Source organism: Amyelois transitella, chromosome 30 (genome assembly GCF_032362555.1).
Source record: "Amyelois transitella isolate CPQ chromosome 30, ilAmyTran1.1, whole genome shotgun sequence".
NCBI lineage: Eukaryota > Metazoa > Arthropoda > Insecta > Lepidoptera > Pyralidae > Amyelois > Amyelois transitella.
In genome coordinates this window covers 119,746-147,743 of record NC_083533.1, presented here as the reverse complement: position 1 = coordinate 147,743, position 27,998 = coordinate 119,746, and the positions used below count along the sequence as shown (strand labels likewise).

The 27,998-nt window shown below is 37.2% G+C and overlaps 1 protein-coding gene across 1 annotated transcript; it reads right to left on the bottom strand.

Moving 5' to 3' along the window:
* Positions 1-24: 24 nt before the first annotated feature.
* Positions 25-27,998, bottom strand: LOC106136004 (putative fatty acyl-CoA reductase CG5065). Its single transcript, XM_013336430.2, has 13 exons — positions 27,715-27,998; positions 10,742-10,951; positions 10,310-10,467; positions 9,274-9,364; positions 8,569-8,714; positions 7,588-7,697; positions 6,207-6,290; positions 4,957-5,065; positions 4,707-4,783; positions 2,804-2,966; positions 1,634-1,784; positions 965-1,071; positions 25-182 (listed from the first exon to the last, which is right to left on the bottom strand). The coding sequence occupies exons 2-13, from the start codon at positions 10,937-10,939 to the stop codon at positions 80-82; spliced, it is 1,497 nt and encodes a 498-aa protein (XP_013191884.2). The 5' UTR covers positions 10,940-10,951; positions 27,715-27,998; the 3' UTR covers positions 25-79.

The following is a 27,998-nucleotide window of genomic DNA, read 5'->3' as shown; positions in this document are numbered from 1 at the left end:
AAATATTTATTAACCCTATATAAATTTACAATATTGAGTATAAGTACCTATGTATTAAATAATTAGAACTAAATTAATATTAATTTATAGCGGGGCCTACAAACATCTTTATATAATAGTATATGAAGTATATACATAGCGAGTAGAGCACTATTTTGGTCACCCAGTCCAGGTAGTATAACCTGAAAAAAAAAACATTAATTAATAAAAAAAAATACATTTAGAAACTACATATATACTCTTTTTTATATAAGCGAAATATTCGCTCACCCGCTAAATACAAAATCTCATAAACTACTGTGCATATAAAGATGAAATTTTGGCAGAAACATAGACATCAGATAAGAGAGGATTTTTTTGAAAATCCCGCGGTAATGGGAGATAATCGGATTTTCTCTTCTTCTTTTTACGTGTGGTTCCCGGCACAAATACAAAAAAGAATAGGACCACTCCATCTCTTTTCCATGGATGTCGTAAAAGGCGACTAAGGGATAGGCTTATAAAATCGATCCTTTTTTTTAGGGCGATGGGCTAGCAACCTGTCACTATTTGGATCTCAATTCCATCATTAAGACGAGCAGCTGAACGTGGCCATTCAGTCTTTTCGGGACTATTGGCTCTGTCTACCCCGTAAGGGATATAGACGTGACTATATGTATGTATGTATGTCTTTTTACGCGGGCGTAGCCGCTTCCCATTCCACTGTTATACTTGTTCATATATCCATCGTATAAACTTCCTAGGTAATTTATTAACTACATACATACATATAATCACGTCTATATCCCTTGCGGGGTAGACTGAGCCAACAGTCTTGGAAACACTGATAGGCCACGTTCAATTATTAAGCTTTAAGATGGAATTGAGATTCAAATAGTGACAGGTTGCTAGCCCATCGCCTAGAGAATCCCAAAGCCTGTTCCTATGTTATTTTCCGGGTGACACATATATATATTTAACTCACTGTTTTTGAAGTCTTTTGGCTTGGGGTATGGTGGCTGGGTCCTCCTTCATGCAGAACTCCCGCGCACCCTTGATGTAGAAGCCTATATATTCCATCCAGTCAATTTCCTGTGCAAAAGTGGAAAAAAATTATACTTGAGTATTATTAAGGAACATAAAATACAGAATTATACCAAAAGTACAAACTTATATATATAATATATATATACATAATCACGTCTTTTTTCCTTACGGGGTAGACAGAGTCAATTGCACGAGAATACTAAAAGGCCACGTTCAGCTGTACGGCTTTATGATGGAATTGAGATTCAAATAGTGACGTGATTATATGTATGTCAATTAAAGAGTTAAAATATAGATAAACATACATAAATATTATATTATCCACATGAGTGAGAGTTGAGGAATCATACCTACTTTTGCTCTCTGAGAAAGAGCTATACAAAATAGAATATAATAGAATAAATTTATTTTCAAAATTGGACACAAGGTATCACTTATTGACGTCACATCGCTTAAATCTAATTATAACTACTACCGCCTCCGAAGCGCATGTGTAGAAAAAGCGGCGGAACAAACTACACTGCAGCATTTTCATAGGACGTCAATATACAAATACAGATCTCTTAAATCTAATACATATATCAAGTAAAGATAACTGTTCACTCACGTTTAGATCCGTGTAGAATGTCTCGTCATCTTCCACCGAGACCTTCTTCCTCAGCGCCAGGAAGTTGTCGTTCTTGAAATGCCATTCCTTGGTGGTATAATACTGCAGCACTTCTAGCCCGTAGTTCACTCGCTTCTGGATTTTCACCATGCTGGCAATGAGAAGAAATACATATGGTCACGTCTATATACCTTGCGGGGTAGACAGAGCCAACAGTCTTGAAAATACCGAATGGCCACGTTCAGATATTTGGCTTAATGATAGAATTGAGATTCAAATAGTGACAGGTTGCTAGCCCATCGCCTAAAAGAAGAAACCCAATTTTGTAAGCCTATCCCTTAGTCGCCTTTTACGACATCCATGGGAAAGGGATGGAGTGGTTCTATTCTTTTTTCATTGGTGCCGGGAACCACACGGCACACACCACGGCCACACGGCAATGAGAAGAAATCACAGCTTATGTTACAAACTACACCCGCGACTGTGCCCGCGACTTCGGCCGCGTGGAATAGTTATCTTTGGCATTTGATTTGATTTGATTTTGATTTTATCGCTGTCCCGTCTCACGTCTTAATACAAAGCGATACAGCGATAGATTTATGTAAGCGCTATAAAAACGGCGTCGCGCGTGCCTTGCTACGGCGGGTCCTATTATTTTTTACAAGCTGTGCCCGCGACTTCGGCCGAGTGGAATGGTTATTTTGGGCATCATTGCAGCCCTCAATGATGAATAATTTTCCCCGTTTTTTTTTTCACATTTTCCGTTATTTCTTTGCATCTTACAGTTGCAGCATGATGTTGTATAGCCTAAAGCCTTCCTCGATAAATGGTCTATTCAATACAAAATTTACAGAATTTTTCCAGTTTCGAACCAGTAGTTTCTGAGATTAGCGCGTTCAAACAAAAAAACACTAATCAATGATGTCCAAAATAACTATTCCACGCGGACGAAGTCGCGGACACAGCTAGTACTTGATATTTCAAGAACATAAATTCAATAGAAATCCCGTGAATAGGTCACAAACAAAGAAATAAACTTACTTTCGCATTTAAAATTAATATGGATTAAAATTCTCCTATAGTTCATTAGAAAACTTAGCTAATTTGCGCCGGCGCAACATTGCTGTTCACATCACGCGCTTTTTAATCTGTGACAGCATCAGTACTTACAAAGGTTTTTTCCCCAACAGGAACAGCAAGAAGTCCACAAAATAAGCCGGGAGTAGATGTGTGAGGTACAGCGCCACCTGATGCTGAAGCCAGGAACTCTTGGGGGAGCCCCCTGGGTACCACAGGCATACGGAGAAAGGATACTCCTGGACTTTGATACGACCTGGAGGAAGGGATTAAGATTAATTAATTATACATACATACATAAAATCACGCCTCTTTCCCGGAGGGGTAGGCAGAGACTACCTCTTTCCACTTGCCACGATCTCAGCATACTTCCTTCGCTTCATCCACATTCATAACTCTCTTCATACAAGCTCGGCGGTTTCGGGTAGTTTTGACCTGACCCTTTGCCAGGACGTCCTTAATTTGATCAAGATACGTTCGTCTAGGTCTTCCCACTCCTATGTATGGGCTAGCAACCTGTCATTATTTGAATCTCATCTCAATTCTATATAAAAGCCGTGAGCAGCTGAGCGTGGCTTTTCGGTCTTTTCAAGACTGTTAGCTCTGTCTACCCCGTAAGGTATACAGTCGTGAAGATATGTATGTATGCCCATCCCTTAGTTATAAAAGCTTAAAATAAACGAACGAAGGGTGCACTATATAATAGGCGGCCCGTATCAAAAATCGAGATGTCATATTGACATCTGTCAGGTTTTTACACATTTGAAGCGACGTAACTGACGACTGCACGTCGAGTATAACCAAACCGTGAAGCGAAACCATAGCGCGTTTCATATTGGCACAACGCCATCTAGTGGATATTGTTGGAACCACATGAGTGACGTTTAGCGTTGAAAATTCCGAAAGAAACAAATTGTTGTTTCGGTGAAAGAAACGTTTTTTCGTTTTTTACCGTTTTATTGGTTTGTTACATTGAAATATATCAGAATAAAACCTTGGGGGAAAAACGGTTTTATTGAGATTTTCGTCGTTTGTTTCGAAAAATAAGAAAAAAACGATTGGAAAACTATATATATATATATTCTATGTATAATTACCAATTTTTAAAACAATGATGCATATTGTAAGGAAATCAATACTTTTCCTATCGTATTTTTCCGTTTCTTTCATATTTTTCCGTTTTATTGATAAAAAACATGAAATATTTCATTCTTATCTTTCTTGAAACTTTCGTAAAAAACTTGTATAAAAACGAGGGAATTTGAAAAAAACCGGAAAATTTCCCGCTTTTTTCAACCCTAGTGACGTTCCGAAAGTTTCGTGACTGAGATTTTTTCTATAAAAGTAAATTACATTTTCGTTTGTACATACATACGTATGATCACGTCTTTATCCCTTAGGGAGTAGACAGAGCAAACGGTCCCGAGTAGGCTGTAAATCTATTTTTAACTGTAGGTATGTATGGCTTTAATGGTCGAAATGAGATTCAAATAGTGACAGGTTGCTAGTCTATCAGCTGATATCTGATATAATGTCCCATTTATTTTATACTGGTATTTTTAAGTGCCGTGGGACCACTACTCGTCTCATCCCCATTGATGTATAAGGCGACTAAGGGAATAGGCGCACATTAATTTAGTGCAAGACTCCATGCCGTACAGCTGAAATTGGCTTTACGGTATTTTAAATAATTTCTTGTTGGCTCTGTCTACCCCGCAAGGGATTAAGACGTGATCCTGGTTTATTCCCATGGTTGTCCATCAACATTTTAATTGTAAAAAAACAGTTTCAATCGAGACAGGTACCTACCGTTAGAAGCATGCTGACGTACCATTCTGATTCTATACAAGTTATTTTACCATTCTCAATTCTATCTTAAAGCCAAATAGCTGAACGTGGCCTATCAGTCTTTACAAGACGCTATGTCTACCCCGCAAGGGATATAGACGTGATTATATGTATGTATGTATTTTACCAGTGCTAGTTTTCCACTCACCCAGGTCAAGAGCGCCTCCCCACGTGACGGGGTTGATCCCAGACTGGGTTATGTTGCAGATCTGGATATCCTTTGATCTGAAATAATAACAAGAATGATTAATAAAATAAAAGAGAAGTTGTTTGCGAACTTAAACGTATTAAACAATATTTTTTTTCAAAATTTAACCCGTGAGACGGGACAGCGATAGTTTATAGATAAGGCTGTTTTTACACTCTGTATACGGTACCCAAAATACATTTGAACTTACTTCTCAAGCGCCGTGCAGAAAGCCAGCAGGATGCAGGCGTTGACTACGATGTCCACGGGAACGACGTCGGCGACGTAATTCTCGTTGCAGTGCATCGTTCTGATCACACCTGATATGATGATGAATGATGAGAGGTGATAAAAATTACTATTTTCAACGATTTATTATGGAAACTGTCAACGTATACCCATGCCTATACTAGAGGCCGCCCGCGACTTCGTCCGCGTGGAATGAATCCCGCGGGAACTCCGGGATAAAAAGAAGCATTTATGTTATTCTGGGTCTTCAGCTACCTACATAGTACCAAATTTCATCGTAATCGATTCATTAGTTTTTGCGTGAAAGAGTAACATACATCCATACTGACATACTTACAAACTTTCGCATTTATTATATTAGTAGAATATCAACCTAAATTATTTAAGATACCTTCTATTTTTATAAAGGGGTAAAAATTGTAACTTTATAAAATACATACATATATTCACGTCTTCCCTTGCGGGATAGTCAGAGCCAACAGCTTTAAAAAGACTGAAAGGCCACGTTCAGCTGTGTGGTATTGAGATTCAAATAGTGACAGGTTGCTAGCCCATCACCTACAAGAAGCATCCCAAGATTCCTAGCCTTTAGGATAGCGAGCTGTATTTTTTGCTGCCGGACCAGCATACATATTATCACGTCTATATCCCTTGCGGTGTAGACAGGGTCAACAGCTTTAAATAGACTGAAAGGCCACATTTAGTATAGCATTGAGATTCAAATAGTGACAAGGTTGGTAGCCCATCACCTACAAGAAGAATTCCAAGTTTATAAGCCTATCTCTTAGTCACCTTTTACGACATACCTGGGAAAGATGGAGTAGGCTTCTTCTCAAGTGCTAAGAACCACACGGCACCCAAAACTCAGGTAAAATAAGTAAAGTTTTGTAGAAATGTACTACTACGGTAATTATTATTGGCGTAAAAAAATAAAAATAAAGTGCCGTGTGGTTCCCGGCGCCAATACAAAAAATAATAGAACCACTCCATCTCTTTCCCATGGATGTCGTAAAAGACTCCTAAGGGATATGCTTACAAACTTGGGATTCTTTTTAAGGCGACGGGCTAGCAACCTGTCACTATTTGAATCTCAATCCTATCATTAACACAAATAGCTGAACGGGGCCATTCAGTCTTTTCAAGACTGTTGGTTCTGTGCACCCCGCAAGGGATATAGACGTGACCATATGTATGTATGTATGTAATAAATACCTTTCCCGGCACCGACGAGCAGTCCAGTAGGTCCGTTGAGGTTGTCCACCCAGCCTGGCATGGGCTCCTTCAGCGCTGCTGTCACTGTCAATACAAATTAAATAGGTACTTTAATTCCTCCCGAAGAGAGTTCTGAATGTGGATGAAATATAAATAAATATATACGGGACAAATTACACAGATTGAATTAGCCTCGAAGTAAGTTCGAGACTTGTGTTACGAGATACTAACTCCACGATACTATATTTTACAATAAATACTTATAAAGATAAACATCCAAGACCCAGGCCAATCAAAGAAAGTTCGTTTCTCATCATGCCCTGTCCGGGATTCGAACCCGGGACCTCCGGTGTCACAGACAAGCGCACTACCGCTGCGCCACAGAGGCCGTCAATGAAGCGAAGCGAAGCGCCAAAAAGAAGCACGAAAGCAGAATAAATGCAGTGGAAATGAGAGAGTTGAGGAGTATGATGGGTGTGAAATTGAGTGACCGGATAAGGAACAGCGTGATAAGGGAATGTTGTGATGTGAAAGAAGATGTAGTTACAGGAATAGAAAAGGGTATGTTGAGATGATTTGGTCATGTGGAGAGGTTGAATGAAAGCAGGTTGACTAAGCAGATATACAAGGAGAGTGTGGAGGGAAAAGTCGGAGTGGGAAGACCTAGACGAACGTATCTTGATCAAATTAAGTTGAGCTTGCGTGTACCACCTATTAGGCCTCATCATGCTTACCACCAGGCAGATAGAAGTCAAACTCACTCAAATTATTGAAAAAAATAATAATAAAAGCGTAACCGTAAAAGTGTTTAAGCATGTTCCTTAGTAGCCTTTTACGACATGCATGGGAAAGAGATGGAGTGGTCCTATTATTTTTTTCTTTATTGGTGCCGGGAACCACACGACACGATATATGGTCCTACTTATGTATGTACGTACACAACCCATCATGATTAGAGATCCCTTCACGGGATAAGTCCACCATTGCAAGTGATTTGTTTGTTCTATAACTATGTACTTACTATTTTCTTGTTACTGTGTAAATTTCTATGCAATAAAGATATAAAAAACAAACAAATCACAAACAAACCCAATATAAGTTTATGGAACTTACCGATGTGCCGTGTGGTTCCCGGCACCAATACAAAAAAGAATAGGACCACTCCATCTCTTTCCCATGGATGTCGTAAAAGGCGACTAAGGCTTACCAACTTGTGATTCTTTTTTAGGCGATGGGCTAGCAACCTGTCACTATTTGAATCTCAATTATATCTTAAAGCCAAATAGCTGAACGTAGCCTATCATTCTTTTCGAGACTGTTGGCTCTGTCTACCTCGCAAGGGATATAGACGTGACCATATGTGTGTATGTATGTAACTCACCGATAGACGGCCTCGCAATGACGATCGGGTATTTGCCAGCGTTCTGGCTCACAAGGTCCTCAGTCAAGTTCTTGGTGTAAGCATACGTGTTCGGCTGCGGGTGGATCAGCCTGTCATGTGGAGAAATAAACATTTATATTTAACTAGAGGCCGCCCGCGACTTCGTCCGCATGGTAACCCTATCAATCCCGCGGGAACTCTGGGATAAAAAGTAGCCTATGTGTTATTCTGGGTCTTCAGCTACCTACATACCAAATTTCATGGTAATCGGTTAAGTAGTTTTTGCGTGAAAGTGTAACAAACATTCATACATCCATACAAACTTTCGCCTTTATAATAGTAGTAGGATTTTAGATAGGTAATAAGTGGGACCACAGATAATACTTCCCCGGCACCAACATAATAAAAGAATAGGACCACTCCATCTCATTTCCCATTTCGCATCGTAAGAGGTGGGCTTATAAACTTGGGATTCTCGTTTTAGGCGATGTGCTAGCAACCTGTCACTATTTGAATCTCAATTCTATCATAAAGCCGAAAAGCTGAACGTTGCCTATCAGTCTCTTCACGACTTTTGGCTCTGTCTACCCCGCAAGGGATATAGACGTGACTATATGAATGAATGAATGACCACAGAAAATAACCTGGGAAAAAGCAATTGTCAAGATAAAATTTGTCGTGTAAAAGACACCAAAAGAAAAAAAGAAATCCACTCCATCTCTTTTCCATGGATGTCGTAAAAGGCGACTAAGGGATAAGCTTACAAACTTGGGATTCTTTTTTAGGCGATAGGTTAGCAACCTGTCACTGTTTGAATCTCAATTCTATCATTGGGCCAAATAGCTGAGCGTGGTCATTCAGTCTTTTCAGGACTGTTGGCTCTATCTACACCGCACGGGATATAGACGTGACCGTAATGTATGTATGTATGTTCAAAACACTCCGGCTTCCTCTCCACACTGGTGAGGAAGTGAGACTTACTTTGGCTGTAAATGAGCCAGCAACTCATCGTCCATCCACTTCACGCAAGACATCACGTCCTGAGGTCTGTGGTTGGCAGGATAGAGCCTCTCTTCAAGCACGGGCACCTCACAGCGGCAGTACGATGTCGAGATATGGACGAACACCTGTGGATGATAAAAATGTTTCTAGTCTTTGTGTGGATACTTAATGTTTTTAGGCGTTTGTAACATAAAATTAAGATGTAATCACGTCTATATCCCTTGCGGGGTAGACAGAGCCGACAGTCTCAATAGGAGGTATTTCGTCATATTTGCCAATGAATGGTTATTTACCGCTGAGCTTGCATGAAGAGAGTTATGAATGTCTACCCCTCCGGGAAAGAGGTATGAATTCATGTAGGTATGTCTGTGTGTGTATAACTTTGCGGGAAAGAGGTATGAATTTGCCAATGAATAACTTTGTTAATAAAAAACTCTTAATTAGGTAATAAAACAGAAGTGTTTTACTGCAGAGTTTTTTCCTTTCTAACCGACTTCAAAAAGAAGAGGTTTTTAATTCAACTTATTTCTTATTTTCACCTACATCCATGAACCTTTTCATACAAACTATATAGGTTAGGTTACCTACACGAAAACATTATAAACATTCATTTAACCGTTGCCCGTGCCCTTAGTCTGTTCAGAGACTGTTGACTCTGTCTACCACTGACATGTTTCCCCTTACCTCAATCTGAGTCATCCGGTCAGCTAACTCTAGCACCCTCTTTGTTCCAACTGTGTTCAGGTCGACAGCTTCACGGAGGGGCGTATCAAATCTGAAATGAACAAAACATACATACATACATACATATTATCACATCTATATCCCTTGCGGGGTAGACAGAGCCAACAGTCTTGTAAAGACTGATAGGCCACGTTCAGCTATTTGGCTTTAAGATAGAATTGAGATTGAAATAGTGACAGGTTGCCGGAACCGGAAATTGGTGCCGGGAACCACACGGCACATAACATATTTTAATCAAAACAGCTGATTTAACTACTACCTTACTTATTCCTCCTGGCTTTAGTCCCGGTTGCATCCTCACCACTCTGGAGAGGAGCCCGGGGTACGCCTTCGACCATGGACCCTGGATTGGGTGAGTCAGGGTTTTACACGAAGCGACTCCCGTCTGACCTCCGCAACCTTTGCAGGTAGGGTTTAACTAGTATTGGTTTCATGGTTACACATCCAGTTGCCTGAATGTGCAGGTTTCCTCACGATGTTTTCCCTCACCGTAAGAGCATTTAACTACCGCCTAACATAACTATATATATATATATCTATATATAATTATATAGGAATGTTTATTAATGAAATGCTTTTAACTAAATAATTACGTGCTTCAAGGCAAGATTAGCTCCATATCTATCCTATGGATATATCCTATCTATCGATTTTGACTACCCCGCAAGGGATAAATACGTGATTATTTTACATGTGTAATTTAAGGACGTCCTGGTAAAGGGTCAAGTCAAAAGTACCCGAAACCGCCGTGCTTGCATGAGGAGAGTTATGAATGTGGATGAAGCGAAGGAAGTATGCAGAGATCGTGGCAAGTGGAAAGAGGTAGTCTCTGCCTATTCAAATTCAAAAATTTCAAAATTCAAAAATATTTATTGTGGTACACAGGTATTAAAGATATAAAAATGATAAACATGTAAGGTGTCGCCTACCCCTCCGGGAAAGAGGCGTGATTTTATGTGTGTATGTGGTCTCCTACCTGACACAAGCGGCTCCATGGAACAGAACCTGTGTCTCCCTCTGCAGCAGCTCCCGGTCTTCCAGACTGACGCCCAGGCCCTCCGCCAGGATGTCTCCCGGGATCACCTGCAGCTTGTCCAGCCGGTCCGGGCATGATGAGTGGATCCTTTCGAACACCTGGAACATCAGACAATCATATCAATAGTAAATTTAATAATATTTATTGAATTATTCTTTATTGTAAAGTTACAATTTGTAAAGTACAATAGGCGGACTTGAAGCATTGGATTTAACAATCGCCAAAACAAAAATAAAAATTTGAAGGAAAAGGGTTCATCTAAATCGGTCAATTCGTTTTGTAGTACGTCAACATTGGCACAAAACATAAACTAACATTTTATTATTTATTTTTATCTAGTTCCAAACAACGATAATAGATGGCGTTACTTACCTTACAATTGACGAACGCGTCCAAGCGCTCTTTACAAGATTGCCCCCTCTTCGGCCGCATCAAAAGATAAATCTTCTTCAAGTCAGGACATGAATATAGAAGCTTCTCGATCAAAACCTTCCCCAAGAAGCCTGTTGCTCCCGTGATGAATATTGTTTTGTTTGCATAGTACTCCTTCACGCTAAGAGATGGCGCCATTGTATCGGGAATCTAAAATGAAAGATAACAATTGTTAATTATGTATTTCTTATTATTTTCGCCAATATTTTTTTATTATAATGTAAAAGCAATTTAATATTAAATAAGAGAATTATAATTTAAAGAGTTTCAAAGCAGTTTACAGTTAAAACTATGAAACAAGAATTGGCTAGTATATTTAACTATGTTTTAAATGCTCTTTCCGTAAAATAATTATTAAAAGAGGTTTGTGGAAGGTAGATGAATATAGTCTCTGATTACCCCTCAACAAACGAGACGTGTTTGTATGTAATAATAACATGGTAACGGTACGAATTATAAAGTATCTAAGTAAAATTAAGTCTTAATATTACTTTGGCTAATAAAAAATATTGTATGAGAATAACACTATTTAGTTGGATAAAAACGACATTAATATTTGATATAATATGGGTTAGGTTCCCTGCTTCGTGTAGAAACCTGTCTCATCCAATCCAGGATCCATGGTCACAGACATACCCCACGCTCCTCTCCAGAGTGGTGAGGATGCAACCGGGACTAAAGCCGGTAGGAAGATGTTGATGAAGCAAAAAAAGAGGGAATGCCAGTGGAAATATGTAAGTAATCTCGGTCTACCCCTCAGGGTAAGTGATAATTATATGTATTGCAGTATGTAATTATCCTATTGAGTGATGCGTATTAACTTTGAACAGACTGAATAGTCATCTTATTATGTTTAAGGCCATTCTTAACTAGTGATATATGACCTAGATTTAGATCTAAATTAGACCTAATTAACAGCCTAGATTATTCATTCATTTGATCACGTCTATATCACATCACACCCCTTGCGGGGTAGACAGAGTTAGCAGTCTTGAAAAGACTTGGCCACGTTGAGGAATTGAGATTCAAATAGTGACAGGATGCTAGCCCATCGACTAAAAGAAGATTCACATTTTCCATTATTTCTTCGCTCCTAATAGTTGCAGCGTGACGTTATATAGCCTTAAGCCTTCCTCGATAAATGGTCTATTCAACGCAGAAATAATTTTTCAATTCAAACCAGTAGTTCTTGAGATGAGCGCGTTCAAACAAACAAACAAACTCTTCATATATATAGTAATATTAGTATAGATAGGTCTAGAATTCTATCATTAAGCCAAACAGCTGAACGTGGCCTATCAGTCTTTTCAAGACTGTTGGCTCTGTCTACCCCGCAAGTGGTATGGACGTGATTATATATGTGTAGATCCAAAACTTTCGAAACAAATCCATGAATAACAAGAAGATATCGTTTATTTTATATTTATTTATTAGTGAAATTACATCAGCTTTAACTATTTTTTTCTGTGACGCCATTAAGAATTTATTTGGCAAAAAGTGCAATGGCCCACTGACGTGGGTATAGATTCAGACAGACGGCAAAAAACCCAAACTACATTCACGAATTAGCCAAAAAAAACATCAATACGTGTGTTGACGTGGTATTATTGGAAATAATTGCGGTTTGAATAACTATTTATAAATTGATAGAGTTATTTTTAACTACAATCCTTTGTAATGTATATTGTTAGCAAGTTCATCAAGAGAAGCTGTAACTTACATCCTACTAATGTTATTAATGCGAAAGTTTGTGAGTATGTCAGTAAGGATGTTTGTTACTCTTTCACGCGAAAACTACTGAACCGATTACAATGAAATTTGGTACGTAGATAGCTGAAGACCCAGAATAACATATAAAAACGGGGAAATTATTCATCCTTGAGGGCTTCAATGATGCCTAAAATAACTTTTCCACGCGGATGAAGTCGCGGGCACAGCTAGTTAAGCTTTCAGACGTGATAATTATGTGTGTAAGTTGACCTGACCTCTCACCTGCCCCTAATTCGATCAAGGTACATGCGTCTAGGATTTCCCCTTCAACGTTTAATCATAATTGTATTTGCAATGATATAAGATGTCGCGTTTTGCACGTTTGTAGATATACTCAATGATAATGTCAATATGTAGGTAAAGTGAGTCTGTTTGAATTGAATTACGAGTATTAATAGCTATTTACATTACTTATTGGCGGGTATTGGTCAATAGCACCGTATTAAAAGGATTTAAAGACATGTTGCGCCCCGGGACTTTGTTTCCGTGGGTATTTGGGATAAAAGTATATGTTACTAGAGGCCGCCCGCGACTTCGTCCGCATGGAAACCCTATCAATCCCGCGGGAACTCCAGGATAAAAAGTAACCTATATGTTATTCCGGGTCTTCAGCTACCTACATACCAAATTTCATCGTAATCGGTTCAGTAGTTTCTGCGTGAAAGAGTAACAAACATCCATACTGATATCCTGACATACAAACTTTCGCATTTATAATATTAGTAGGATTCCAGGTTATAAATGCGGCTGTAGCGTCGGTGGTAGAATCGGTAAGGTGCCTGGTTAAAACGCAGTTGCGCATAAAGGCACAGGTTCGAATCCCACCGCGGCATGTACCAATGACTATTTTCGAAGTTATACGTACATTAGTTTGATAACTAACCGATGCTCTTACGGTGAGGGAAACATCATGAAGACAAACAGCTACGCGCTTTTAGGCTTTTGATGACTGTTGGCTTTGTCTACCCCGCAAGGGATATAGACGTATGTATGTATGTATTATATTATATTCTATTAAGCAAGGTGTGGTAATATACAATAGCGCATGACATTTGCAAGTGAAAATAAACTTTACAATCGCTAACACAAAAAGGGAGGTATAGCATTACAGAACACATAGTCTATTAGATAATAAAACTAGTTAGGTACGTGATATGCATATGCAGGAGATGTTATGAAATGTGTTCTTCAATGCGCCGGCGGATAAGTGGTTAAGAAATCCGACTTGTATTCAAGAGGTGCAGGGTTCGAATTTAACTTTCTGAGTAACTTATGTACACTAGTTTGATTGCTAACGGATAGTTTTATGGTGAGACAAAAGCTTGTAATACCTACATATTCAGACAACTAGATGTGTAACCTCATGATATACGGGTTAGGTTCCCCTGCAAAGGTTGCGGAGGTCAGACGGGAGTCGCTTCGTGTAAAGTATATTACATCTTAATTCATATAATATATGAATTGTGATAGGTTATATTGTATCTCAATTCTATCATTATGCCAAACAGCTCAACGTGGCCTTTCAGTCTGTTGGCTCTGTCTACCTCGCAGGGGATATAGACATGACTATATGTATGTATGTATGTTATATTGTACCAAATTTCACCAAAATCCGTTTAGAAGATGTTGCGTGAAGGAGTAACAAACACACAGATATTAATGTGAGGATACCTATATGTAGGATGCCTATAATTTGAGCCCGACCCGAAGCTTTGATTCCGTGGAAAATTCCCAAATCCTTCCAACAACCTTCGCCGACAAAGCTTGTTATTAACGTTAACGTTAGTGGCGGGATTTTTATGAAAACGATGATTTGATCAATTCTCCAAGTGATATGATCAAATCACAAGTATGTTATAGTAACAACACTATTTTATAATTTACTCTAAATAACTTAAATGATTTGAACAAAATACTAACATAACAGGATTTGCGAAATTGCAGAAATAAATAAGTTTTTTCTTCCTCCTGGCTTTAGTCCCGGTCGCATCCTCACCACTCTGGAGAGGAGCCCGGGGTATGCCTTTGACCATGGATCCTGGATTGTGTGAGTCAGGTGTTTACTCGAAGCGACTCCCGTCTGACCTCCGCAACCTTTGCAGGGGAACCTAACCCGTATCGGATTATGGTCATACACATACAGTTGTCTAAATGTGCAAGGTATGTTTTTCGAAATCCGTTTGTGATACCATTATTTTATCGTGATTATCTTTGCGTTTTAAGAAAAGAAATGAATACATACGTATACATATCATTAAGTCTATATCTTTAGGGATTAAAGTTGTATAGCGCACTGGCCGCTAAGAAAAAAAGTAAATTTCTAGAAAATGAAATATGACGATCTTCAATTGTTAATTAACACAACAATGATTAAAGACGAATTGAAGTTAGGATTATTTTTATGTTTTAAGTTTTTTATTATAGGTTTCTTTATTTTTACCAACACACAGTATTTTATTTAACATCCTGGCTAATTATCTAAAAAGGTAGACAGAGCCAACATTCTTGTAAAGACTGAAAGGCCGCGTTCAGCTGTATGGCTTAATGATAGAATTGAGATTTAATTAGGTTGCTAGCTCATCGCCTACAAGACGTGGAAAACATGAGTATTTTAAGTAGTTCATTGATTTTTACAAAAGATTAGGTACTTTAATAAATATATAAATTGATTGATTGATAAATGTTAATATGAGATAAGTATCAATGACCCGCTGTATACATCACGTCACTTAGCCCGAAGCTATTATGGAGACATTGACATAATACATCTTTAAAGCTGGTTGGTTTAAAGTCAATTGTTTTATCCACAATTTTTAATCACTGTCATATAGGTATATGTATATTTTTAAGTATATTTAGTTTATGTTTTGCCGTGTGGTTCCCGGCACCAATAGAAAAAAATTTCGGATCACTCCATCTCTTTCCCATGGATGTCGTTAAAGGCGACTAAGGGATAGGCTTATAAACTTAGGATTCTTCTTCAAGACGATGTGTTAGCAACCTGTCATTATTTGAATCTCGATTCTATCATTAAGGCCTGATACCTGAACGTGGCCAATCAGTCTTTTCAAGACTGTTGGCTCTGTCTACCCCACAAGTGATATAGACGTGACTATATTTATGTATGGTTTATGTAAAATTTTTAGGAGGCGCTTATCGGTTAGAGCCGCGCCTCCCGTTTGGAGCCGCACCTCTAAATTTGAGCGACAATAATTGAAAAAGTTCTACCTTGTTTCATAAGCAAGTCAAATTTATTATTATTTAATAGCAGTATACTAGAGATAATTCAAAATCACTAGTGAAAAACACCTAATGCCTGAACAAATAAAATTGACAAGAAAAATCTTGTAACTATAATATTTCTTCATCGAAATGCTGAAAATGATATAGCTGCATTGTTTTTTCTAGAGATTACCAAACTGTCACATTCCTCCTTTTTACTAGTGTACCGTAAAATAAACTTGTCAAAAACTAATAGGTACCATAGTACCAAATCAATTGAGCAACAATTGGAAACATTATGAAAAAAAATTCTCAATTCTATCATTAAGCCAAATAGCTAAACGTGGCCGATCAGTCTTTTCAAGACTGTTGGCTCTGTCTACCCCACAAGGGATATAGACGTGATCATATGTATGTATGTTATGAAAAAAAATTGTATAAAATTTCGTAATGTCGAAGGTCAAAAGGAAATGAAAAATAAAATAGTAATTTTCGTGCTTCACAAAAAACTTATTTGCATAAAATCATATACTATCCAGCGATAAATTAAAATATATATATCTAGGGCTTAATCAGATAGTGTCAAGTATAAGATATATACTTCATATCGTGTAGGATTTTACTTCTAGTCTATCTAGTCTTGCGGTTGGGGATTCCAAAGTATATTAATAACAATGTTTTTGTTAACTTATTATGTTTTTATAGTGACCACGTCATAGTCAAAATGCGGTTTACTTTGTGTGAATAGAAATATTAAATGCATGAATTATAATTGTCTAACGTATAAGTTTATCCCTTACGGGGTAGATAGAGCCGACATTATTGTAAATATTGAATGGTAAAAGCTGTAGGTACGATGGGATTGAGATTCAAATAGCGAAAGGTTGCTGGCTCATCGCTTAACATAAGAATGACAAGTTTAAAATACTAATATTATAAAGCTGAAGAGTTTGTTTGTTTGAACGTGCTAATCTCAGGAACTACAGGTCCGAATATATCGAGGAAGGTTTTAGGCTACCTATATAGGTAACATCACGCTGCAACTATTAGGAGCGAAGAAATAATGGAAAATGTGAAAAAAAAAACGGGGAAAATTATCCATCCTTGAGGGCTTCAATGATGCCCATAATAACTATTCCACGCGGACGAAGTCGCGGGCACAGCTAATTAGGTATATATACGCGACAAATTACGAGATATACTCAAGGGTATAATATTTTATAGTAAATGTTTATAAAGATGAACATCCAATTCCCAGGCCAATCAGAGAAAGTTCGTTTCTCATCATACCCTGGCCGGGATTCGAATCCGGGCCCTCCGGTGTCACAGACAAGCGCACTACCGCTGCGCCACAGAGGCCTTAATTGATACAGGTATTTTTACTCAGTACCTACTAGTTAAACAAGTTTTATTGTAAAAAAGATCTGTCTGTTTGTCGACCGAGCCTGGAGCTGGGGTGGTTGACACCTAGAACTCTTGAACTGACTCTTGTGCCGTGTGGTTCCCGGCACATATATTTATTTATTTATTAAAACTTTATACACGTAAAATGTACAACAGGTGGACTAAATGCCTCAATGCATTCTCCGCCAGTCAAATCTATAAATAATATAATAAGATATAAAAAGAATATTATCACTCCATCCCTTTCCCATGGATGTCGTAAAAGGCGACTAAGGGATATGCTTATGAACTTGGCATTCTACATTTAGGCGATGGGCTAGCAACCTGTCACTATTTGAATCTCAATTCTATCATTAAGCCAAACAGCTGAACGTGGCATTCAGTCTTTGCGAGACTGAATGGACACGTTCAGAAAATTCATGTCAGCACAAAGATTCTGTTACATAACATCACAAGAAAACTAGGTACCTAGTTAGTGCACTTAAATGTATCTAGACCATAGTGTGAGAACTGTGTTACTGTTATAATCGCAATTAGCCATGGGAAATGATCAATCAATCTTTGATACTACCGACCCACACATTGATATACAGACATACATACAGTCACGTCTATATCCCTTGCGGAGTAACAGAGCCAACAGTCTTGAAAAGACCGAATGGCCACGTTCAGCTATTTGGCTTAGCTAGTGACAGGTTGCTAGCCCATCGCCTAAAAAATAAAATCCCGAGTTTGTTAGTTTATCCCTTAGTCGCCTTTTACGACATCCATGGGAACGAGATGGAGTGGTCCTATTCCTTTTTTTTGTATTGGTGCCGGGAACCACACGGCTTTACCTCTAAAACTTTCCATCGTTTTTACCCGACTAATGAGCGTTCACATTTAAATTAACTTATAATATTACCTACGCAAGAAGATAATTTTATAATTATTGTTGCCTTGTCGCTGTCGATTCGTTACGGATGTGTGATAGAGGAATTTCCTTCGTCATTTTTTCAATAAATAAGTTACTATGAACATTCCAACTTTGTCCGCGACTTCGTCCGCGTGGAATAGTTATACATACATACATATAATCACGTCTATATCCCTTGCGGGGTAGACAGAGCCAACAGTCTTGTTAAGACTGAAAGGCCACATTCAGCTATTTGGCTTTAAGATAGAATTGAGATTCAAATAGTGACAGGTTTCTAGCCCATCGCCTAAAAGTATAATCCCAAGTTTATAAACCTACCCCCTGAAATAATTATTATGGGCATCATTGAAGCCCTCAAGGATGAATAATTTTCCCAGTTTTTTCACATTTTCCATTATTTCTTTGCTCCTTACTAGTTGCAGCGTGATGTTATTTAGCCTTAAGCCTTCCCCGATAAATGGTCTATTCGACGCAAAAATATTTTTTCAATTGGAACAGTACTTCCTGAGATTAGCGCGTTCAAACAAACAAACTCTTCAGCTTTATAATATTAGTATAGATGAAAAGGAGAAAGGTCAGGTCAAGAGTACCCGAAACCGACGAGCTTGCATGAAGAGAGTTATGAATGTGGATGCGAATGGAGTATGCAGGGATCGTGGTAAGAGGAAAGATGCCTCTGCTCTCTGGGAAAAGGCGTGACTTTATGTATGTATTCGATAAGAAATGTGTCGTGTGGTTCCCGGAACTTTACGGGTGACAGTCTGTGACACCGGAGGTCCCGGGTTCGAATCCCGGCCAGAGCATGTTGAGAAAAGAACTTTTTATTATTGGCCTGGGTCTTCGATCGTTGAGTTAGTATCTCGTAACACAAGTCTCGAACTTATACTCTCTTTATTTCGAGGCTAACTCAATCTGTGCAATTTGTGCCGTATATATTTATTATGGATCTATGCTTGTAACCGAGATAGCAGACTCAAAAAATTTATCTACAGTTAAAATTGCAAGGTTAAATGCAATACGTATCAGGAATGTCTTAAAATGACTGTGCAATTTTTGTGTTGCAGTCATTGTGTTGATACAGAATGTTGCCAGATGTATTTCAATTTGCTATTAATTAGTTTCCTATTGAGCAAGGCGTCATTTTAAAAAAAAAACCTTATTGCACTTTATGAGAAATAATATTTTGGTTAAAGAATTTTTTAAAAACTGTATGATATTTTTTTTTTTAATTTTAATTTTTTTTTTTGTGTTCCGTTACAAAAGTCCACCCTAATATTATAAATGTAAAAGTGCGTTTGTTTGTCAGTCTTTCACTGTAAAACCGCTGAACCGATATTAATGAAATTTTGTTTACATTAGTATACCTAGTTAGAGTGTAGGAAGACATAGGACTATCACGCGAACGAAAACTAGTATGTAACGCAGCCTTGTATTTTGTATTGTTTTTACATACATACATACATAAAATCACGCCTTTTTCCCGGAGGAGTAGGCAGAGACTACCTCTTTCCACTTGCCACGAATTGCATACTTGCATACTTCCTTCGCTTTATTCGTATTGTTTTTAATTGTTCCAAATACTCTTCCTATGGTTATCGTATAAGGTGACTAAGGGATACGCTTATAAACTTGGGACTTCTCTTTTAGGCGATGTGCTAGCAACATGTCAAACTCGAAATTTCGAAATGCAAATTAAATTAAAAAAATTTTTATTCATTATTATAGGATACTTCATATCGCTTAATAATTGTCAAAACGTATGATTTAACAACATTGGTTGACGTCAAATAAATTACTTAAAACTAAGTTTACTGCCGCTTCCAAGGCGTCAGTGCAGAAGAAGCGGTAACAAACTGCACTGCAGCATTTTCTACAGTCACTATTTAAATCTCAATTCTATCATTAAGCCAAACAGCTGAACGTGGCCTATCAGTCTTTTCGAGACTGCTCTCTTTGTCTACCAAAAGATTTGACAATTAACGAGTGATGTTGAAATGTCCTATAATAATGAATGAAAATTTTGAATTTTAATTTGAATTGAATTTGATAGTGCTAATAATGACATTACTATTTCGCACTACGCAGGTAGGTATGATGTTACTAATGTCAAAGGTCAAATACTACTCATACCGAACAATACATTACACATAATTTTTCAATATTACATAATGAAATATCAATATTGTATTGTTTGTTTTGGTTAAAAATTACACCTTTTTATAGCTTCGTGAAGTGGGAAATGTCTGACCTAATAATAACATTTGTCAATCACCGTGAGCCATGAATACTTGACACGATAAATCTTGTAATATTTACATTTACACTTAAAAGCTTTTCACACGTTAGCTGCAACTTTTTTACGCAAGCAATCTCTTGAGCTTAAGCTGTAAGCTCCACGCCCAACTATAAACAATGAAGCAACCATCTTTAATTCGAGCCTTTGGCAGATAATGCTTACTTAACTGAAGAGTCATTTTGAAAGTGTTTCTTTAATAAAACATACGAAACGATGGTTCAATTCCTCTCCTCCTAGCTTTAGTTTGTTTGTTTGTAATATCTTTATTGCATAGAAATTTACACAGTAACAAGAAAATAGTAAGTACATAGTTATAAAAGAGACAAATCACCTGCAATGGCTGACTTATCCCATGAAGGGATCTCTTCCAGTCAACCGGCAAACAATAAAGGAAATAGATTCAGTAAAAAGCGGCAAGTCATACTTATTAGCAACAATATAATAATATACTAACAGAAATACAGATAATAGATATATACCCATTCACTAAGTATGGCCTCTGTGGCGCAGCGGTAGGACGCTTGTCTGTGACACCGGAGGTCCCGGGTTCGAATCCCGGCCAGGGCATGATGTGAAACGAACTTTCTCTGATTGGCCTGGGTCTTGGATGTTTATCTATGTAAGTATTTATTATAAAATATAGTATCGTTGAGTTAGTATCTCGTAACACAGTCTCGAACTTACTTCGAGGCTAACTCGATCTGTGTAATTTGTCCCGTACATATTTATTTATTTTATTTATTTATAAACTTATTAATAAATAAACATACATAAACTAAGATAAATTGCCTGACGTTCAATGTAAGTGCTCAACTGGACAGGAACTTTAATTTTTAAATAGGTATATTGAGAGTCTGTGCTTTTTATATAATAATTTTGTCCTGGTTGCATCCTCACCACTCTGCAGAGGAGCCCGGGGTATGCCTTTGACCATGGATCCTGGATTGGGTGAGTCAGGTGTTTACACGAAGCGACTCCCGTCTGACCTCCGCAACCTTTGCAGGGAAACCTAACCCGCATTGGATCGATCATGGTCACACATCCAGTTGCCCGAATGTGCAGAATTCCTCACGATGTTTTCCCTCACCGTAAGAGGTTAAATTATTGGTTGGAAAAGAAAATTTGCGATCCAATAATTGTTTGCTTGTTAACTTAACTGGTTTTTGTGTCAGTTTTAAAGTTGGATGTCTTCAATGACCTCATCATTAGCGTATGAGACTGGTAGTAGTCAAATGAACTCAATTTTATTAATATTCGAAGACCACATTTCTGTTCTAAGTTTGGATAGTTTTAAAGTTGACGTTGTTGAAGAAAATGCTGCAGTGCAGTTTGCTACCGCTTCTTGTGACGCTTTGGAAGCGGCAGTAAACTTAGTTTAAAGTAATTTATTTGACGTAAACCAATGTTGTGAAACCAAAAGATATGACAATTATTAAGTGATATGAAGTGTCCCATAATGATGAATAAAGATTTGAATTTTGAATTTGAATTAAATTTAAAAATATTAATGAATACAACTGGCACAAATTATATTTTTTGTCGCTGTAAGACAAGCGTGAAAGCACACTAGAATTATAAATGATATTTTTTGCATATAATAAATGAAATCACGCCTATTTCCCGGAGGGGTAGGCGGAGACTACCACCTTTCTTGCTAAAAGATCCCTGCATACTTCTTTCGCTTCATTCACATTTATAACTGTCTTCGTGCAAGCTTTCGGGCACTCTTGACCTGACCTATCGCAATGACGTCCCTGATACGATGACGCAATTTTGAAAAGATCACACAATTTCAAGGCAATCTGTTGCGCAGCGTTATTCATAAACTTTAAAACAAAAAAAAGGTAATTTCAACATTTAATCTGGCCGTAAGTATGTAGGTACATGTAAACTGACAGACAACATTTTTAAAACTAGCTAGTTTGTACTCTGTATTCTACCATTCTAGCCTGGCAGCAAAGAAATAACAGTGCTACTGATCTTACATATGTACATACATATGGTCACGTCTATATCCCTTGCGGGGTAGACAGAGCCAGAACAGTCTTGAAAAGACTGAATGGCCACGTTCAGCTATTTGGCTTAATGATAGAATTGAGATTCAAATAGTGACAGGTTGCTAGCCCATCGCCTAAAAAAAGAATCCCAAGTTTGTAAGCCTATCCCTTAATCGCCTTTTACGACATCCATGGGAAAGAGATGGAGTGGTCCTATTCTTTTTTGTATTGGTGCCGGGAACCACACGGCACTGATTTGACTTTCTGATCTTTCTGTTTGTAATAGTCAATCAAACTAATGAACTTGGGATACTCCTTTAAGACAAGGCCTAGTATAGAAAAGGGCTCTGAACTATATCTGTTTTTCTTTTTTATTTGATTAAGTTTAACACATTTACATAAATACATACATATAGTCACGTCTATATCACTTTCGGGGTAGACAGAGTCAACATTCTTAAAAAGACTGAAAGACAGCGTTTAGCTGTTTGACGTTATGATAGAATTGAGATTCAAATATGAACTGGTTGCTAGCCCATCGCCTCAAAGATGAATCCCAAATTCATAAGCCTATCCCTTAGTCAAATTTTACGGTTTCAATGAAAAAGAGATGGAGTTTAGGTTTCAAATAATTAAAATTTTAGTTTTCTCAAATTATTTATATACTTACACATACATTTAAAAAAAAATTACATACAATGTTCACTTCGTACTCGATTTTTTATCTGTTCCTTAATAGAAACTTTGCATAATTAAATTATAGTATAGTTAACATAACTACCAGTTATTAATTTAAATGTGTCGATTTAATTAAAACATGTCGTTAATTAATACGTAGTAATAATTGTAGTAATTGTAATTGCGGAGAAATGGCAATAAAACACCTTTAGTTGCGCGGGTCATGGGCAATGCGTATTGTATTAATTTGCGTAATAATCGTACGACAGCGGTACAAACATTGACTAACGCATTTCCTATTTTTAGGTCAAAAGGCAGATGTACCACTCCGTTCCCTGGAATTATTTTAAATCCTGTTCGTATATAAAATATGGTTATATGAACAATACATATTACCATATCCTACTATTATAAAGGCGAAAGTTTGTATGGATGTATGGATGTTTGTTACTCTTTCACGCAAAAACTACTGAACCGATTACCATGAAATTTGGTATGTAGGTAGCTGAAGACCCAGAATAACACATAGGCTACTTTTTATCCCAGAGTTCCCGCGGGATTGATAGGGTTTCCATGCGGACGAAGTCGCGGGCGGCCTCTAGTTATTTTATAATTGCGTTGGCTATCAGGGTTCATATTGTACCTATTTATAAGCAGTAACTGTAATTTAACTGATGTACTTTATGATGCAATGAAGAATTTGAAATTGAAAAAAAATTCAATATAATAATACATACATAAAATCACGCCTCTTTCCCGGTGGGGTAGGCAGAGACTACCTCTTTCCACTTGCCACGATCTCTACATACTTCCTTCGCTTCATCCACATTCATAACTCTCTTCATGCAAGCTCGCCGGTTTCGTATATATAATGTACCTATATATAACATGTGCCGTGTGGTTCCCGGCACCAATATAAAAAAGAATAGGTCCACTCCATCTCTTTCCCATGGATGTCGTTAAAGGTGACTAAGAGATCTTTTAAGACTGCTGGCCCTTGTCTACCCCGCAAGGGATATAGACTTGACTATATGTATATATGTATATAACATATAATCACGTCTATAAGCCCTGCGGGGTAGACAGAGCCAAAAGTCATCGAAAGACTGAAAGGCAACGTTCAGCTGAGTTAAAGATAGAATTGAGATTCACATAGTGACAGGTTGCTAGCTTATCGCCTAAAAGAGGATACCCATCTATATAAGCCTATCCCTTAGTCGCCTTTTAGGACATCCATGGGAAAGAGATGGAGTGGTCCTATTCTTTTTTCTATTGGTGCCGGGGGCACCCGGGAACAACCGCTCTTAATCCTATATATTTTTTATGTAGGTACAAATGACGGCTTATTCATTGAATTGACTAAGTTAACGTTTTTATGATGGCATACTTTTAATTTTTTGTTTTAAAGATGCCGTTCATTAAATAACGGTCCTAACATTTTTTAGGTGATTAAAGAACTCTTTCATTCACAATTTTTTTGCCGATGTCTTAACTGAATGATTTAAGAAACGGGAAGGAGAACTGCCTGAAATAAAAAACATAATAATATATAGTTCGTAAGTAATTGTTGTTAACGGTAACAAAAAGTCGCGCTACGCATTTTTTTTTACAAAACCTTAATAAAAAAAAATAATAAATCGTGTTAATATACAGTTTAAAGTAAAGTAAAAAAAAGAATTTATTCATAAAACACCATACCAAAAAGACAAAAAAGGAAACAATAATATGTACAAAACTATACATGTAGTATGGTGCTCCCGAAAGGGTACCCCCTCAGCATAATGCTGGCTGTAAACAATATGCTACTCAGCCAACGCTGATCTTCCGGGAGTGCCCGAATCTACGTTAATCTACGGATAAAAATAAAATCCAAATGGAAATACTCTAGATATGACAGATTCTTCACTTCCTATGCAGAATGTAAACTCAGACTTATAAAATACTAGAGGCCGCCCGTGACTTCGTCGGCATGTAAATCCTACCAATCTATATGTTATTCTGGGTCTTCAGCTATCTACATACCAAATTTTATTGTAATCGGTTCAGTAGTTTTTGCGTGAAAGAGTAACAAACATCAATACTGAAATCCTGACATACAAACTTTCGCATTTATAATATTAGTAGGATACTAAAAAACTATTTTTTGATTTGTTATACTTGGAGAAGTTTATATTTACTTAGAATTCTTCTTTAATGCTATCAGCTAACTGTAATTATGTCTGATTCTTCATTTCATTATTACCTCCGCTAAAATAACCTTCATACTCTGTCTCCCTGTAAGTGATCATCGTGATGTATGTCTCTATATTGATTTAATCCGAAACATTGTATTAGTAACAATGACCTCACGCGTTTTTATATCACGTGTTAGGCAAAATGTTACGTGGTTTATAGAAAATCCCACAAAATACGAGCCCATTAGTTGGACCAAAGTTTTGTAATAAAGAAATCATACAATGACCAAGACGCAAGGCCGATGTAAAGAAAAAAAAACGGATATTGAACAATATATATCTTGACCTTTGATATCTTTTTTTTATTTTTGCGAAATTCAATACGCGGGAGTGCCGGTGGGCAATGTTTGCGAAATTATACATCTCACTTGTTTTCCTTAAGAATGTGCCGTGTGGTATTGGCATTTTGTAATGCTCTGTCTTCAATTAAGAGGCTTAGTAAAAAAAAATGTGCATATAAACCTCTTTGCTTTGTTTGCAATTAGAAGGAAAAGTGTAACTGGCCAGTGAAAAAAAAATTGCACGTTTTTTTTTGTTTTTTGAGTAGGTACCTACATTTTTTAAGAAAATATTTTTACAATTATATTAACTTATTATGTCTGCTAGATATATAGTGCATGAAAGAGAAAGAATGATAAAATCAATGGTGAGCTTCACGTCATTTATCCCCATAATACTTATTACCTTACCTATTTTACAAATTGAGTTGTCTATGAACGGGTTTCCTCACGATGTTTTCCCTCAAGAAAATGAATAAACTCTTATTTTTTCTCATTCGTCACAAGGAAATCAGATGGGTACAGTCGACGTCGCATCAAGCTAACCCGTAAACACATTGCTACGGTAATATATAATTGCAAGGGTGACTCTGATGTGCAGTTTCCCGTACTCGTCTTTTGTTCTCGGCTGCATTTTCTCACGATATGCCATTGTTCGTCTGATTGTTTGTACTTTTTATAGCTCGATTGAGATCGGAATCAGCTGAGGGCATTTGGGACAGATCATAAAAATTATAACGAGATTCTGAGGAAACTTTGAAGAATGGAATAGAATAGATTTATTTTCAAAATTGGATGCAAGGTATCACTTCTTGACGTCACATCACTTAAGTCTAATTATAACAACTACCGCTTCCGAAGCGCATGTGTAGAAGCGGTGGAACAAACTACACTGCAGCATTTTCATCGGACGTCAATTTACAAACATAGATCTCTTAAATCTGAATCATGGACGAAGCACATTGTCTACATTAAAACATTAATGAATGAAGTTTTACAGACATACGAATATTGATTTTTTTCTAATTTTTTTAAAGATAATATGATTACATTTAAGGTTTAAGGCCTACTGTGAAGGGGCGAACATAGCATTCGAAGTTGGGTAATTGGAAATTCAATTTGTAGCTTTTATTTTCATTTATAAGAATTCTTCTTTTGGGCGATGAGCTAGCAATATGTTACTCTCTCTGAAATTAATTAAGTAATTAACTATGCAGAGACTGTACTGCCTACCCCAATGGGAAACAGGTGTGATGGTATGTGTGTCTTATAAAATACGCTGCTCAAAGTAGTAGGCTTTGAGTGTTGCCAACTATTGCCTCTGTCTGCGCCGTACATAATAAAGACGTTTGATGTTTGTGGAGTTAAATTTTAGCAATATTCTTTAAAATCGAAGGAGATTTTCGATTCCAATGCTTTTTGTCATTGACTTTATAGGATTATGTAGTAAAAATGAAGATATTAATATTAAGCAAAATTTCAGCAAAATCTATTATTTTCAGTAATTTTGTGTGTGTGGTACCCGGCACCAATATAAAAAAGAATAGGACCACTCCATCTCTTTTCCATACATACATACATATAATCACGTCTATATCCCTTGCGGGGTAGACAGAGCCAACAGTCTTGTAAAGACTAATAGGCCACGTTCAGCTGTTTGGCTTAACCTTAACCTGACCTTATGCCAAGACGTATACATAAGTCTCTCTCTCGTTCCCATTGATCCCGTAAAAGACGACTAAGGGACATGCTTGTAAACTTAGGATTCAGTTTTTTAGGCGATGGGTTAGCAACCTATCACTATTTGAATCTCAATTCTATCAATAAGCCTTATAGCTGAACGTAGCCTGACAGTCTGCCCCGCAAGGGATATAGACGTGATTTAGTGCAAATATGTGTGTATGTGTGGGTAGGTTACACGCGGAATCCTTCTACGAAATATGCTACCCAGGGACCTATAAAAATCTTACTTTTTCTACTTAAAAATGTAAACTGTCACTTAAGTACAATGTAATGTACAAATAAAATTAAGTATATAATTATAAAAATCAAATAAACTTTCTTATATTTTATATCATAAAAAAATAAATACTATGCAAAAAATTAAATTTAACTTACCAATATAACCACCAATAAATTACAATCACTTATCACAGTCCAAAATTGATACTAAAAAAATCAAATCCGTAAAAATCACCAATAATTAAAAAAAGACGCACACCTTATATTTATCTATATTAATTTTAATAAATTTTATACTGATATATATAAAAACTATATTTTGAACACGTTTTGATTTAAAAAAAAAACGAACGTTATAATTTTTATTTCAAACAATAAATGTCATGGCGTCTGCGCGTCGCGGGTGTCACCAGTACAATGATGCGATGCGAGTTGCGTGC

Bases quoted from the DNA above. Each gene is read 5' to 3' on its own strand.
- LOC106136004 (XM_013336430.2), bottom strand. From the start codon at position 10,939: ATGGCGCCATCTCTTAGCGTGAAGGAGTACTATGCAAACAAAACAATA. The intron at 5,066-6,206 runs GTATTTATTACA...TCATCATATCAG, and splicing joins GCTCGTCGGTGCCGGGAAAG to GTGTGATCAGAACGATGCAC. The intron at 2,967-4,706 runs GTGAGTGGAAAA...CCCTTCCTCCAG, and splicing joins GGGAGGCGCTCTTGACCTGG to GTCGTATCAAAGTCCAGGAG.